Source organism: Heteronotia binoei, chromosome 3 (genome assembly GCF_032191835.1).
Source record: "Heteronotia binoei isolate CCM8104 ecotype False Entrance Well chromosome 3, APGP_CSIRO_Hbin_v1, whole genome shotgun sequence".
NCBI lineage: Eukaryota > Metazoa > Chordata > Lepidosauria > Squamata > Gekkonidae > Heteronotia > Heteronotia binoei.
This window is the reverse complement of record NC_083225.1, coordinates 8779284-8793926: the sequence shown is the minus strand read 5'-3', so window position 1 is coordinate 8793926 and position 14643 is coordinate 8779284. Positions and strand designations below refer to the sequence as shown.

At 45.9% G+C, this 14643-nt stretch overlaps 1 protein-coding gene across 6 annotated transcripts in view; it reads right to left on the bottom strand.

The window, feature by feature from the left end:
* PCDH9 (protocadherin 9) overlaps positions 1–14643 on the bottom strand; it is a 1273931-nt gene that overhangs the window by 461350 nt on the left and 797938 nt on the right. For 3 of the 6 annotated variants that reach the window (XM_060233542.1, XM_060233543.1, XM_060233546.1), the window contains one exon: positions 11295–11496. In XM_060233542.1, the coding sequence (XP_060089525.1) occupies positions 11295–11496 (202 nt within the window). The remainder of the gene's footprint in view (positions 1–11294; positions 11497–14643) is intronic. The other 3 variants (XM_060233545.1, XM_060233547.1, XM_060233548.1) reach the window with 1 other exon arrangement.

Here is a 14643-nt window from a genome sequence, read left to right as displayed (position 1 = left end):
CCCTGTCAATCATTTTTTTTTTAAGCGCAAGTCTGGTTGCGTAATGACGTACTAACGTAACATCGAGCTGTTCCCTCCCCTTCTTTTCTTGGACAAACCGCATCACGTGTGCTGCTGCTGCTTATGGATTGGCTGCAGCTGTAGAATCCTCCACAGCCCTTTATGTATTAACGGAAGCATTCACAGTGGAGAATCCTAGCACTAGATTCCCCCCCCCCAAATTCTGAAGCACTAGATCCCCCCCCCAAATTTCCTTCGCTCTCTTTCCCCTCCCCGGCTGGCGCTTGCAACGGGGACCTGACTGATTCCTGCTGCCAGAGCTCCCCCCCCCCGCTCCATTCTCTCCTTCCCCTTCTGTGGCGCGTGTGAAGAGCGAGGTCGCGTCTATTTTCTAACCGAGCGGAATGTAGCCAGGGAGAAGAATGCAGGACTCCAACTTCCCATTTTATACATGGCGATTTTGTGCAGGTCCAGAAATCCTGGTGGCACAGCTGAGGGAGGCATTCCCTTTTTAAAACACACACACATGAACGCTTTGGCCCGCACCGGCACTAGATTCCCCCCCCCAACAATGGTCGTTTTCGCATTATCGAGATAACGCAACAGCGAAATAACGCAACTAAAGTCAATAATAATAAAAAAAATTCTAACGAAACCAATTGAAGTGGCAATTGAGGCTATTCCAGGAGGGTTTTTTTTTCCTATTTGTTAATTTCGAAATATCGCTATTACGCAAAACTGTGAAGTTTTTTAAAAAAAAATGGCCGTGCCGGCACTTTGGGGAAGCGCCGCGAAAGGCTGATGATTGGCCAAGCGGGTGGATGGGGTGGGAGGACGGAAAGGGAGAGGGTGACGCCCACAAAGCAGTCGATCCGGCGTGGATGGATTTCTCACAGCAAACTCTGCTGAGTGGATCCGGAGGTTTTCGGAAACTCCGGCAACATGCTGAAAAACATACTCCGGCGTAAAATCCCTGAAGCGCCGGAGCAAAGCGCAGCGCGGGAGCAACATGTGCGAAATCCAAGAGAAGATCCGGAGGTAAATGGGGCGCTACGCCGGAGCAAACGCTAGTGCGAAAACGGCCATCCTGTCTGAGTCAGATCTGGGGTGCCCCAGGAAATCTCTCAGTAATATAAGGTAAACTACTAAGCAATTGCCCCCTCTTTCCCAGCATGTATGAGATCCATCAACTTATTTTCTCAAGCATTCTCTGAATGGAACTTTCCATCCAAGGCTGCAACTTGTTACTCTATGGGATAGAAGACTAAACAACAGGTGTGTTACTATGGCATCAAGGGGAAAAGGGGCAGAGGGAAGACACAGTATGGAGGGAAATGAGATAACAGTCTGTGGGACAAAAAATGCAGTTTTCAGTCCATCCCGGGAAACTTTAACCCTTTACGGCAAAGCCATTTGACACTCCATTGCCTTGAAATTAGCTGTAAATCCAGGAGCTCTATAGGCCCTACCTGGAGGCGGGTAATCCTAAATCATGTTGTCATTATTAATGCAGCCCTGCAAAAATGACTGAGTATGCATTCAGAAATAAAGAATGTCTTCCTAAAAAAATTAAAATATACAAGCACAATAACCATTGTGCCCCCCCCTCCTTTCCTATTACAATATATATGGAATGCCCTGGATCAAAACAGACTCTTCTCTCTGTCTCTGTCTCTCTGTCTCTCACTCCGCTCGCCCCATCCTTTGGCAGTAAAACAGCACAATTCTGTCTTCTGCACCTTAGATAATGCACAAAATATGAAGTTACAAATTGTACAACAGATGCAATAAAGTCAAGTTGTTGGTAAGCAATTAATCACACGAGATTGTGCTATTTGCTGAGGCAGTTAATATTTAATGCAGTTTTGGACATGCAAATTTGAGAGATTGAAAGGTAATGTGGGGCATTAGTCAAACTTTGTGTGTGTGTGTGAAAATTCTCTCCTTTCACAGCTTACCAGCAAGCATAATCAATTTTTTTTGTTGTTGTTATTCTCAGAACTACAGCATGGCTAAACTGCTGAATACTGGGTTTCAATAAGAATAAAGGTAAAAGTAAAGGTAGCCCCCTGTGCAACCCATGGGGTGATGTCACATCAGGATGTTTTCTTGGCAGATATTTTTATGGGGTGGTTTGCCATTGCCTTCCCCTGTCATCTACACTTTACCCCCAGCAAGCTGGGGACTCATTTTACCGACCTCAGAAGGATAGACGGTTGAGTCAACCTTGAGTCGGCTACCTGAACTTAGATTCCATGAGGATCAAATTCAGGTCATGAGCAGAATTTGGACTCCGGTACTGCAGCTTAACACCACACCATAGGGCTCCTTTTCCATAAGAATATACCCCCTCTAAATCCACTGGGTTCATGGGCACAATTTAGCATGGTGAACGTGTTGTGTTTGGCTCTTCCAGTGACAGACAGAAGTCTTTCCTGTTATTTACATAAAAGGGTGAGGTGGCTCTGTGACTTACAATAGAATCTTAGAATCAAAGAGTTGGAAGGGCCCTCTAGGGTCATCTAGTCCAACCACCTGCACAATACAACAAAGAGCCTTGTAAGCTCTTGGAGGATTGGCTACATCAGGGGTGTGTGGCCTAATATGCAAAGGAGCTCCTGCTAGAATTCCACCCCTGAGTTTTAGTATGTGATCTGCATGTGCCCTGATCTCGATGCTTGCCCAGTTTCATCGCATCTTAGTGTCATGTACAAAATCCCTGACAAGGGTTTGTTTCAGACTTGTAGTCCAGCAACAGTCTATTGATCTCCCTAGTATTATTATCATTGATGATGAGTGGTTAATTACCCCAAACATATTCATATATCCACTATTCTATTGAGGGCTTTTTTGTAGCAGGAACTCCTTTGCATATTAGGCCCCACCCACCGAGGTAGCCAATCCTCCAAAGCTTACAGGGCTCTTAATGCAGGACTTACTGTAAACTCCAGGAGGATTGGCTACATCAGGGGTGCGTGGCCCAATATACAAAGGAGTTCCTGCTAAGAAAAGAAAATAAATTAATTTATGCAGGCCTCAGATTCAACAGGAGCTCACAGGAGCACAGCTCCTGCAACTTTCTGAGGGTTCCCCCTCTTCCTCCCCACCTACCTTGTCCATTGAATAGTAGATGCAGCTGCATAAGAGTCCCTGGATTAGGAGAGCGGGCAGCCAGCCAGCCACCTGCAGCTTTGCCACACCCCCAGCAGCCCTCATTAACCCCTGGAGAAGCCCACATCATCCTTTCTCCACTTCTTATGTGATTTTTGGTGGCGGCTGGTTTGTTGGCCTTTTGACTGGGGGGGGCAGCCCAGGAGAGCCCCAGGGAAGCGAGGCCTGCTTGGGCTGACTGGATCTGACGAGACCTTGCTTGCCTGGGGCCCTGCCTTCTTGTGTCAGGTTGCTTTTGGCTGGGGGGGGCATATGCTAATGAGTTATGCTAACGAGCTCCGTCACCTATTTTTTCTACAAAACGACCCCTGCATTTATGTATGTTTTCATGACTGCACTAACTCCCTATATTGCAATATTAATACTTACTAACCTTTAGGGTTGCCAAGTCCAATTTAAGAAATATCTGGGGACTTTGGGGGTGGAGCCAGGAGACTTTGGGGGCAGAGCCAGGAGACATTAGGGGTGGAGCCAAGATCAAGGCTGTGACAAGCATAATTGAACTCCAAAGGGAGTTCTGGCCATCACATTTAAAGGGACGGCACACCTTTTCATTTCCTTCCTTCCATAGGAAATCATGAAGGATAGGGGCACCTTCTTTTGGGGCTAATAGAATTGGACCCCCTGGTCCAATCTTTTTGAAACTCGGTTGGGTATCTTGGGGAGAGGCACTAGATGCTATACTGAAAATTTGGTGCCTCCACCCCAAAAAACAGCCCCCAAGAGCCCCAGATACCCGTGGATCAATTCTCTATGATTTTCTATGGGAATAAATCTCTATAGGGAATAACAGAGTTCCCAGCAGACATTTCCCTCCCCTCCCCCCGCTTTCTGACGACCCTGAAGCGGGGGGAGGGCCTCCAAACCGGGGGATCCCCTGCCCCCACCTGGGGATTGGCAACCCTACTAACCTTTTATATGTATTCATTATAGTTTCTTATTGAGCAAAGTGTGGCCTAGCCGTTTGATTATTTTCCAAAGATCACAGAAGCCCAAGTTCAAATTCAGTCTCAACCACTAATCTCATTGGGTGATCCTGGGACAATCTGCTTTGAGGCTTGCCAGAACCAGGGGTGGAATTCTAGCAGGAGCTCCTTTGCCTATTAGGCCACACACCCCTGATGTAGCTAATCCTCCAAGCGTTTACAAAAAAAAAAAGCCTTGTAAATTCTTGGAGGATTGGCTCCATCAGGGGTGTGTGGCCTAAAAGGCAAAGGAGCTCTTGCTAGAATTCCACCCCTGGTCACAACAATAAAATGAAAGTGGAGAGCCATCTATGGTTTCTTGGCTCCCGGGAAGAAAGGCAAGATTAAGGGCGGAAATGCACGTAACAGATAATGTCATAGAAATGCGCTCACACCACGATTCCATGAGCATCATTAACATCAGGATTAAACACAATGTACCCATAGATGTTAGCTATCGCCAAAACCGACTCCAGAAACAAAGGTAAGTATGAATTGCACGTTAATCAACAGGACAGCAATGTGCGGATAATAAAGCTAATGTTGGAAATATCTCTCTTTCAGTCTCTCCCAGCATGAGAAATGGCTGGCTTGAAGATTAGCTGGATGAATTTTCTCTTACTGTTCATGCTTTTTCATTAGGCTGGGGTAATTGTATCTTGTCTCTTTGTAGACTGGCAACACTCGAGAAATATAACAATGCGTCTCTCTGGTGCACTGGTTCATTAAGCCTGGAGAACATTTAACTCCTTCTCGAACGCAGCCGGCTTCTGAAGCCAGGTGACTCAGCCTCATTTCAGCAGCAAGATACCCATGTTCAGGAAATGCCCGTTCCAAGATTGTGTACAATTTTTTTTAAAATAAAAATAAAAAATAAAAAAAAATGATTCTTGCAAACTTGGAAACAAAATGCACATGTTGTTCTTGGGAGGCGGGGGGGGCGGGAATGCTGAAATCACAAATGGCACAATATATGAAAGGGAGGTTGCATGAGAGGCAGACAGCAGTTAGTTGGGCTATAAATGCTTGTGAAGCTCCAGTGTTGCAAAAGATGACTGAGATTTTTTTTTTAAAAAAAAAAAAGATTACTGCTTGCTTCAGAAAAGAGTATACCCCTTTTCATGTTACTCTCTCTCACACACACACACAAACACACACAAACCAAGAACCGCTCTTCACACAAACTGTGTACAGCGCTTGTTTGTAAGGCAATGGAACTGAACAGACATTGTCTATAACAAACAAATCGTAAATGGGAAGGGGAACATCCAATAGAAGAGCATAAACAGAAAAGACAGCATTTGGATTATGGCCAACCTTTAAAAATGCCAGCCCATAATATTCAGTCATTAGGACACACACAGAAGAAGAGTCAAACACACAGACGTGCATGTGTGTGTGTGTGTGTGTGTTCTAGAAGGGTAACTTGTGTATTGCAATACGAACAGCTGCAAGAGGTTAAAATATGTTGTCATATGAGTTTGCACAAGACACGGCCCCTGTTGTCAGATGATAGGGCCAACAAGGTTTATTAATCTTTGATTGCTGTTTTATACATTTTTGTAGGCTACCTCAGTAAAACCCATGTGGAGAGGTATACATATTTTCAATAAATAAAACAGACATTGTCAGAAACTGACGTTCTTATTTAGCCACGCAGGGAAGCTGGACAGAAAAAGGGACGGGTATTTAGGGCTGCCAATCACCCACTGGGGGGACTGATGGGGGGACATCAGAAGGGCTTTTTTTTTAAATCAGGAACTCCTTTGCATACTAGGTCACACCCTCAAATGTAGCCAATCCTCCAAGAGTTTACAAGGCTCTTTTTTGTAAACACTTGGAGGATTGGCTACATCAGGAGTGTGTGGCCTAATATGCAAAGGAGCTCCTGCTAGAATTCCACCCCCGGCCATACATAATGTATTTGTTTTGTTCAATTTCTAGCCCACTCTCCCTGCACAGCAGGCTCACAGCAGGGTACAACAAGAGCGACCACAGATCACCGGGATGAAGATTTCCTCTGGGACTCCCCTCATCCCTTAACCAAACACCAGAGGAGAACAACTTGTCAAATTCACCGGAGACCTGTTCGAAGCCAGGCCCCCCAAATTCCACCCCCTTAGTCCTCCCACACTCAGAAACCCTAGTCTTGCTCCTTGAGAACTCCTTCCCTACCTAACAAGGTGGTGCCTCCAGCCTTGCCTGGGCCAGGAACTCATTTGCACATTAGGCCACACCCACCTGAAGGAGCCAAGCCTCCTGGAGCTTACAGTAGACCCTGTACTGAAAGCCCTGTGGTTCCTGCTACCAAAAAAAAGGTCCTAGTCTTTGCCTCTGGCCATATCCCACGCTATTTTTGTTTTACCCAAGCTCAGAGCTGATCTCCAGGTAGACAGGGCTTTTTGTGTAGCACAAACTCCTTTGCATATTAGGCCATGCCCCCCTGATGTAGCCAATCCTCCAAGGGCTTACAGGGCTCTTAGTTCAGGGCCTGCTGTAAGCTCCAGGAGGACTGGCTACATCAGGGGCGTGTGGCCTAATATGCAAAGGAGTTCCTACTAAAAAAAAAAAGCCCTGCAGGTAGAAAACATGGCAAAATGGGGGGAGGGGGCAATAAATGTCAGCACAGGTGGAAAGGTGTAAAGGAGGCAGGAGGGAATGTCCATAAATTTGCATGCCATTGTAGCCGTTTCTCCTCTGCTACTCCAGATGACATTTCCAGATGTGTATCAACGGTAATAAACCTGAATCATAGGCAGTCCTCTTCCCTTTTTGCCAGATGTACTCTTAATGCAATGCAAAAGCATCTGTCCACCCAGATTATTCTCCTCGCAGAGTCTATATTAGCAAAGAATCCATCATTTGTGATTAATATTACATGTTCTAATTCATTTTACAGGGCACATTTGGTCTCCTCTCTTTAATGTAGAGGCACTCACATTTAGTATCTTCATGAAATGAAGACAGTAAATGGAGAGTGATTCTTCCTTCTAATCCTGTTCCAGTTTCACTCACAGAATTCGAGGTACTATTTTAACTGAGACCATCAGGTCCAAGAGTAGGGTGTCATCTAAGCCAAGGGTGTCAAACATGTAGGCCAGGGGCCAAATCAGACCCCTGGAGAGCTTCTATCAGGCCCCCAAGCAATTGGCTGTCATCTGCTTCCTTCTCTCTTGCTTCCTTCTGCATCACAGCTTGCATTTTCAGGCTTGCTCAATCACACAGGAGCTACAGAGCAAAGCCTCTATTTTCTCCATTGGCTGAGGCTCCTCCCTTGGGGAGGAAGGGGGGGAGGGAGAGCTTGCTTTGCCAGGCTCTCTCAATCGCATAGCAGAACTACTAATCCAAACCTCTCTTCCTTTTATTGGCTGAGGCTGCTTCCCCTCCTGGTCCTGAGAGGTGAAGGAAAGAGCCAGAGTTTCCTTTGCCCAGTTCCCTGGATCCCAAAGGAGAGATACAAAGAAAGCACCTTTAAGACCAATGAGTGCTAATGTTTTAAGGGTTTTTTGTTGTTGTTGTTTCAAAAGTTTTTATTTTCAAAAGTAAAAGGGAAAGGGATAGAGGGATTGAGAAATAGAAAGACACACTTTAGCAGTACAACTATAGTACAGTCTGCATGGTGTTAAATATTTCATGTACAGTAACAATCAACTATTTTTAACAATCTTAAACCTTACCTTCATAGTTTGTATAAGATCTTGTACTGATTGTAAGTCATTTCTAAAACTATCTATCTAATGGAATCGTATTACCTTTCCACCTTTAATAGATACATTAAGAACTAGAATAGAAAAGGAATATTTCACACCAGAGTATCTTGCATTTTTAAGAAAAACTTTGTGTTTGTATCCTTTGCAAAGTTTATATCCTTGCTACCTGGTATTACATTTTAAGATACACACGGCCTTGCCCAACAAGGTCTCATTTATGTCAGATCTGGCCCTAAAAACAAAAGAGTTTGACACCCCTGCAATGTAACTATTTCTTTTGTAAGGTTACCACAATGATGAAAGTAGAGTTCCCATTTCAATGGACCACTGTGTAAATATCACTCATCTAGCCACTGGATTTATCATGGAATCAGGATCGCCATGTCAAATTTCTCATCGTATTGTCAGCTCTGGGCCCGTCCTCAATAAATAGTACACTCCAGGGTGATAGATAGAACAGACTCTGGGCACGAAAGTATCAGAACTACCACAGCTGGGCAGAGCCCTGAGTTATATACCTCATCTGGGACCATTACTCAGTTCGCCAGAATTCAAATGCAGTTACAATTAGTTCTCACAACATTATAAGGTATAGAAAGTGAACCCTTTCGGGGTCTCCACAAAGAGATGAAGATGACCTTGAGAATCAAGCTGTGCTTTGAGTTTGTGGGGCACAATCAGGGCCGGTTCGCCCACTAGGCAAATGAGGTGGTTGCCTAGGGTGCCAGGAGGGTCGGGGCACCAAATTGGGCTCCCCACCCCCTCCCAGTGCCCCAGGCAAGCACCTAGTTTGCCTGTCCTCTCCACCCGCCGGCCGCTACCACTGCCCGCCATCACCTGCCCTTCCGTTCCTTTTCCTTCGCCTCCCCCTAATGGCTCTGTACCCCCCCCACACCTCTCCCCTCCCTGCTGCACCTCCTCCCTCCCGACCCCACTTCCTAGATGGGAGAGGAGTCAGTGGCAGCGGAGCCACCCTTTCAGGACTCTTGTCCTGACAGACTGTGAGCGCGGCCCAGCCCCACAGCGGGGATTTGCCCCCCAATCAAGTGATCAGGTGGGGGCAGGGGGCTTTAGATAGCCAGAACTGAGTGCTAGGGCCGGTTCCGGCATTGAAATCGACGTGGGGTGGGGAAGGGTTGGGATGGAGGAGGAGGAAGCGCAGTGAGGAGGGGAGGAGGCACGGGGAGAGCACAGAGCCGTGGGAGGGAGGCACAGGGGGTGCTTTTAGGGGGCACCGGGCAGTGAGTCTGTCTCGGGCACCATGGGGCATCGGGCTGCCCCTGGGCACAATACATTCTTGTCTCTGTTACAAAGTAAATGTAAGCATACTGTAAGCTTACAAATGTAAGCTGACACAGCATAATGCAGGTTACGGGTAGCGAGCTTTAGAAAAGGGCAAGGGCCCTTGACACCTATTATTGCACCATTTGTACAACTCATAGATTGAGTGACTTGGATTTCCCCCTGCTCATCAGAGAACACCACCAACATGGGTCAAGTTTAAAGAGACTCCCTAGGGCTGCACCCACACACTGTTGAACACGGTTCTAGCAGGAGTTCCTTTCCATATCAGGCCACACCTCCCTGATGCAGCCAATCCTCCAAGAGCTTACAAGGCTCTTTTTTTTGAAAGCTCTTGGAGGATTGGCTACATTCAGGGTGTGTGGCCTAATATGCAAAGGAGTTCCTGCTAGAATCCCACCCCTGGTGCCATAACTGCAGTAAAGCCTGTCTGCACAGGAAAGACCTGTTGTGATTACTAGTCTTCCACTATAGCACAACTACTATATTGGTACAACAAACTACTGTGCAACAACTGAAATTGTGGGGATGCAGCTTTGGAAATGGCCATCTGTTACACTTGGAGCAGAACATATTGTGCATATGTCTCATCCCATAGCTATGATAAAAAAACCCCGAAAAACGTTCTAATGAAACGGAATCCAACTTCCATTGCAAATGTTCTCTTGTTTGTTAAAATAATCCATTTTCTTCTAGGAAACACAACGGGTTGCTGTCTCATAATTATGCAATCAAAGAACATTAATAGCCCACACAATAGACACCTAATTTTGGTTCGCTTCTGACCATCTATTGAAAAAAAAATGTTATATCGACCTAAAGTACCGTGGTGCATATTAGGGAGATCATTGGCATGATAGCTAGCATATTTATCACAAGCAGGACTTTTTTTGTAGCAGGAACTCCTTTGCATATTAGGCCACACACCCCTGATGTAGACAATCCTCTTGGAGCTTACAGTAGGCCCTGTACGAAAAGCCCTGTAAGCTCTTGGAGGATTGGCTACATCAAGGGGATGTGAACTAATATGCAAAGGAGTTTCTGCTACAAAGTAAGCCCTGATCACAAGTAAGTCCCATTGCATTCAACAGGACCTACTCACTGGTATGTATGCTTCAGATTCCTGCCTTAGGGTCAGGGCTTTTTTTTTGTAGCAGGAAATCCTTTGCATATTAGGCCACACACCCCTGATGTAGCCAATCCTCCAAGAGTTTACAGTAGGCCCTGTATGAAGAGCCCTGTAATCTCTTGGAGGATTGGCTACCTTAGGGGCATGTGGCCTAAAAAAAGAGCCCTGTTTAAGGAACTTTCATCTGCCCATCCCATGACTCTTTGAACAAAAGATAATACCTGTGCGCAGCGACATGACATTTGCAATCATCAAAAGATATGATTTCCCACTTCCAAGACTGGGATTTATAGGACCTGCGAACAGGGCGGGGCTTCTGCAGATGCAGTGGGGAAGTGGTTCCTTATCCCCACAGCCTGCTATACCACCCAATGCGCTATTTTTACACAGTGCATAATCTTTACGAGCCGCCTCTACTGCAGAAGGTGGAAAATATAAAGGAGACCGGAGAAGCACTGGGGAACATTTGAACATTTCCAGCAGCAGTTCTGGATTTTGTAAAGTATCATCTGCGAGGTTGTTCCCTTATTTACTTACACTTTCTACACCCCCTAATCTATGAGCAGGGCTTCGGGTTCCAGCAGGGGAACTATTTGCATTAAAACAGGCTGCTTTCCGTATTACAAATCGAAAAAACCGTATTCGTAAGTTGAAAGAGAGAGTCTTAAGGAAGGGGGGGGGAATGGGCTCCTTCCATCTCTTGTGGAAGTACCTTTAATAACCACAACGCATAAAATAATTATCTTGGAATGCAAAATTAATAAATGCACTGACAAACAGAACGATCTTTCCCGTACGCCGGCTGGCTTCAGAGCTGCTCTCGTGTTCTCTCTTCCCCCTTCGCTAATCAGCACTGTCCACCATGACTCTTTTGCATCATTGCACGCAACTTCCTGTGTTCTCTGATGCACAGGTTTCTCAAACACACACAAACGTACAGTCTTGCGGCATAAGAAAGCAACAGTCACCACTCCACGGGGTGAAGGGGGGGGGGCAGCACCGGTTCGCACCACTCACCAGAGTTGGGGTCGGAGTTGCCATCGGCTTCGGTCCTCTTGTCCGGTGAGGCCTGGTCGTAGAATTCGTCCTGCGGCTGAACCAGAGGGAGAGGGTGTGAGATCAGGGTGCCACTACCCACAGGCTCATGATCTCCTAGACCACTGTCACTGCAGCTTTCTTGCGAACCATCGGGGAGGTGAAATGTAACACGGCGCTGGGACTACAAAGAAGAGCACAGGACACGTGGATTAGTGCTCTTCTTTCGGCTAGGACCACTCTCATTTAAATATGTATATGTATGTATGTATATATATGCTTTCTCTCTCTTTTTATTGCAAGATATTTTTTCCTCTCCGTCACATACCATCTTATAGCACTCCAGGAAAGAAGGCAAGTGTCTATCTCGGGGAAATTCACAAATTCTCCCACATATCTATTTAAGATTTGTAACAATTGGCATGAATAACACTTAACGGAGCACCTGTTGAGCAGGTGGGAGGGAAGGCAGCATGGTATAGTCTGATCTCATCAGAACTTGGATGCTAAGCAAGATCGGCACTTTTAAGGGAGACCAGCAAGGGGAATGCAATGGGCAACCACTTCTACTTCTTGCTGTCCTCAAAAACCTCTTGCTGGGGTCACCATAAGTTGGCAGTAAGTTGATAGCACCTCACACACACACATACACACGCATGCACGCACACACACATTAAATAGGTACAGAGTTGGTTTTCTGCCTTTGTGTAAAGACTTGCTAACATATACTCAGTTTGGACCTAATATTTTACCGGACAACTGTATCTGTCTTTCAGCCTCCTTCACATGTACATTCACCATGGGGACTGGTATGCCTACAGCGAAGTTCCCTCATCTCCAGTAGTATTGTTGAGTATGCTCTGACCTGGATAGCCCAGGTTAGCCACATCTCATCAGATCTCAGAGGCCAATCAGGGCTGGCCCTGATTAGTATTTAGGGTCAAGTCTCTCCACCGCTGCAGTGGGGGATTCTTCTCACTCTTGCACTTTGCACAAGTGGAGTGATAATGCCACCTGGAAGTGACATCATCATGCCGGCCATGTCATGCCAGGGATTCTCTAGGATTTGTGGTAAAACTCTATGATACCATAGAGTTTTACTGTGAATTCCAGAGTGTCCCCGCTGCGATGCTCTAGGGTTCATGGTAAAAACTCCAGAGTTTTTACCATGAATCCTAGAGAGTGCCTGGAGTGACTTGCCCGGCGTCATTCAATCTATGACAGCTTCATGCATACATGTGTTCAATGGTCTATTAATTATAAATATGAAATAACACAATTGGCACATAAACCACAGAACATTAATGAGTGGAAATCAATGACTAAGGCTGCAATTTGAAAACCATTTTATGGAGTAAGCCCTGTTGGGGGGAAAAATGGGGTTTACTTCTGAGTAGACCTCGACCGATTTCGCATTCACGCTATGCCATTCTGACGTTCCTCTTTTCAGCACGGCGTCCTTCCGATTTCCCACTATCCGCCCCGGGGCTTCAGCCTGCATTGCTGTCGTTGCACGGCAAAGAGAAAGTGGTTTTTAGCGCTTTCTCATTGCCACAAAAAAACGGTGATGCAGGCTGAAGCCCCGTGGCAGATAGTGGGAAATTGGAAGGACGCCGGGCTGAAAAGAGGCATGTCAGAGCGGCGTAGGGTGAGTGCAAAATCGGTTCTGTATAGGATTACTTTTTTAAGCTCCAAAAATTATAAATTAGTTGCCGCAAAGATAACTGCACTGAGCTATGAATCCTCTGGAGTGTTTTGAAAATTAGTAAAAAGCAATACAAAAGCAACTCCATAAATGTTAACTGATTTAACTTTAGAGTCCAGAAGGAAGTGAAAGGAGCTTGGTATAGTCTGTTTGGGCTTTTTCCTCCCTCCACAAGCTAAATATCATTTAATCACTAGAGACAAGTAAAAAATACATCATGTGAAATACCAAAAAAAAAAACAAACAGACAAAACCCACTGTTCTTTGCTGAGGAAATATTCCTAATCTTGTTGTTTCAGGTAAAGATCCATTTTATACTGCTTGTCACAGAATATTAGATTTCAAGAAAAAAACTGTGATTTTATCCTTGAATATTCTAAATATTTAAATGGATGTCCCCCAACTTTCTTTTTTAACCACTGCCATTTCCTCAGGGCTGCGTCAACATCAATGAGAGTGCCACTGATCACACCATCCCCTCTAGGGCAGCTTCATGCATTAAAATTTTAGGTGGGCAGCAAACATGTTTCACAAGCACACCCAACTCCTGAGAGACCAACAATTCCAGTTTCATTCACAGTTTCACTCATTTGGAGAACGGTCATGAACTGACTATGGTACTGGCAACAATCCTAAGAGCATTTCCCTGAGGGCAGGGCCCCACTGAGTAACACTGCACTTACTGCTACTTGCTCACTCTGTCCAAGGGCTACCAAGCTCCCAGGCTGGGTGAGGATTTCCCCACCCTGGAGGTTCCCAACCCACCAGCCTGCATTGGACCAGTGGGGGGAATCCTCCCCTGACATCACTGGTGCCATGACATCACTTGCAAGTGATGTCATAGTGCCAGTGATGTTGTGTGCCGGCTGCTCTAGGTGCTTCCTGGAAAACTCTATGGTTTTCTTGGCCGCTCTAGCAATTTGGGAAGGAAAACACTATGGTACCTATTGTACCATAGAGTTTTCCCTCCCAGACTGCTAGAGCCTCTGGGAAAAAAATAGAGTTTTCCCAGAAGCACCTAGAGTGGCCAGCATGCAACATTGTTGGCATGTTGATGTGCACTGCACATGCGCAAAAACAGTCCCCCGCCAGATGTTGTCGGGGACTTGGCAACCCTAGCCTGTTCAGAAGTTACAGTGACTGCAATGTATACAATATATAACCCTTCCTTCCAGTTTGGTGTAGTGGTTAAGTGTGCGGACTCTTATCTGGGAGAACTGTGTTTGATTCCCCACTCCTCCTCTTGCACCTGCTGGAATGGCCTTGGGTCAGCCATAGCTATCGCAGAGGTTGTCCTTGAAAGGGCAGCTGCTATGAGAGCCCTCTCAGCCCCACCCACCTCACAGGGTGTCTGTTGTGGGGGGAGAAGATATAGGAGATTGTAAGCCGCTCTAAATCTCTGATTCAGAGAGAAGGGCAGGGTATAAATCTGCAATTCTTCTTCCTTCCTTCCTTCCTTCCTTCCTTCCTTCCTTCCTTCCTTCCTTCCTTCCTTCCTTCCTCCCCTCCCTTCACTTCCCTTTAATACATGCATTGAGTTGTTCTAGGATTATCAGGAATGGTCTACTGGTAGTCTGGAGGATTGGGGAGCTATCCGAAACAATGTGACATAACATCTAGGAAACG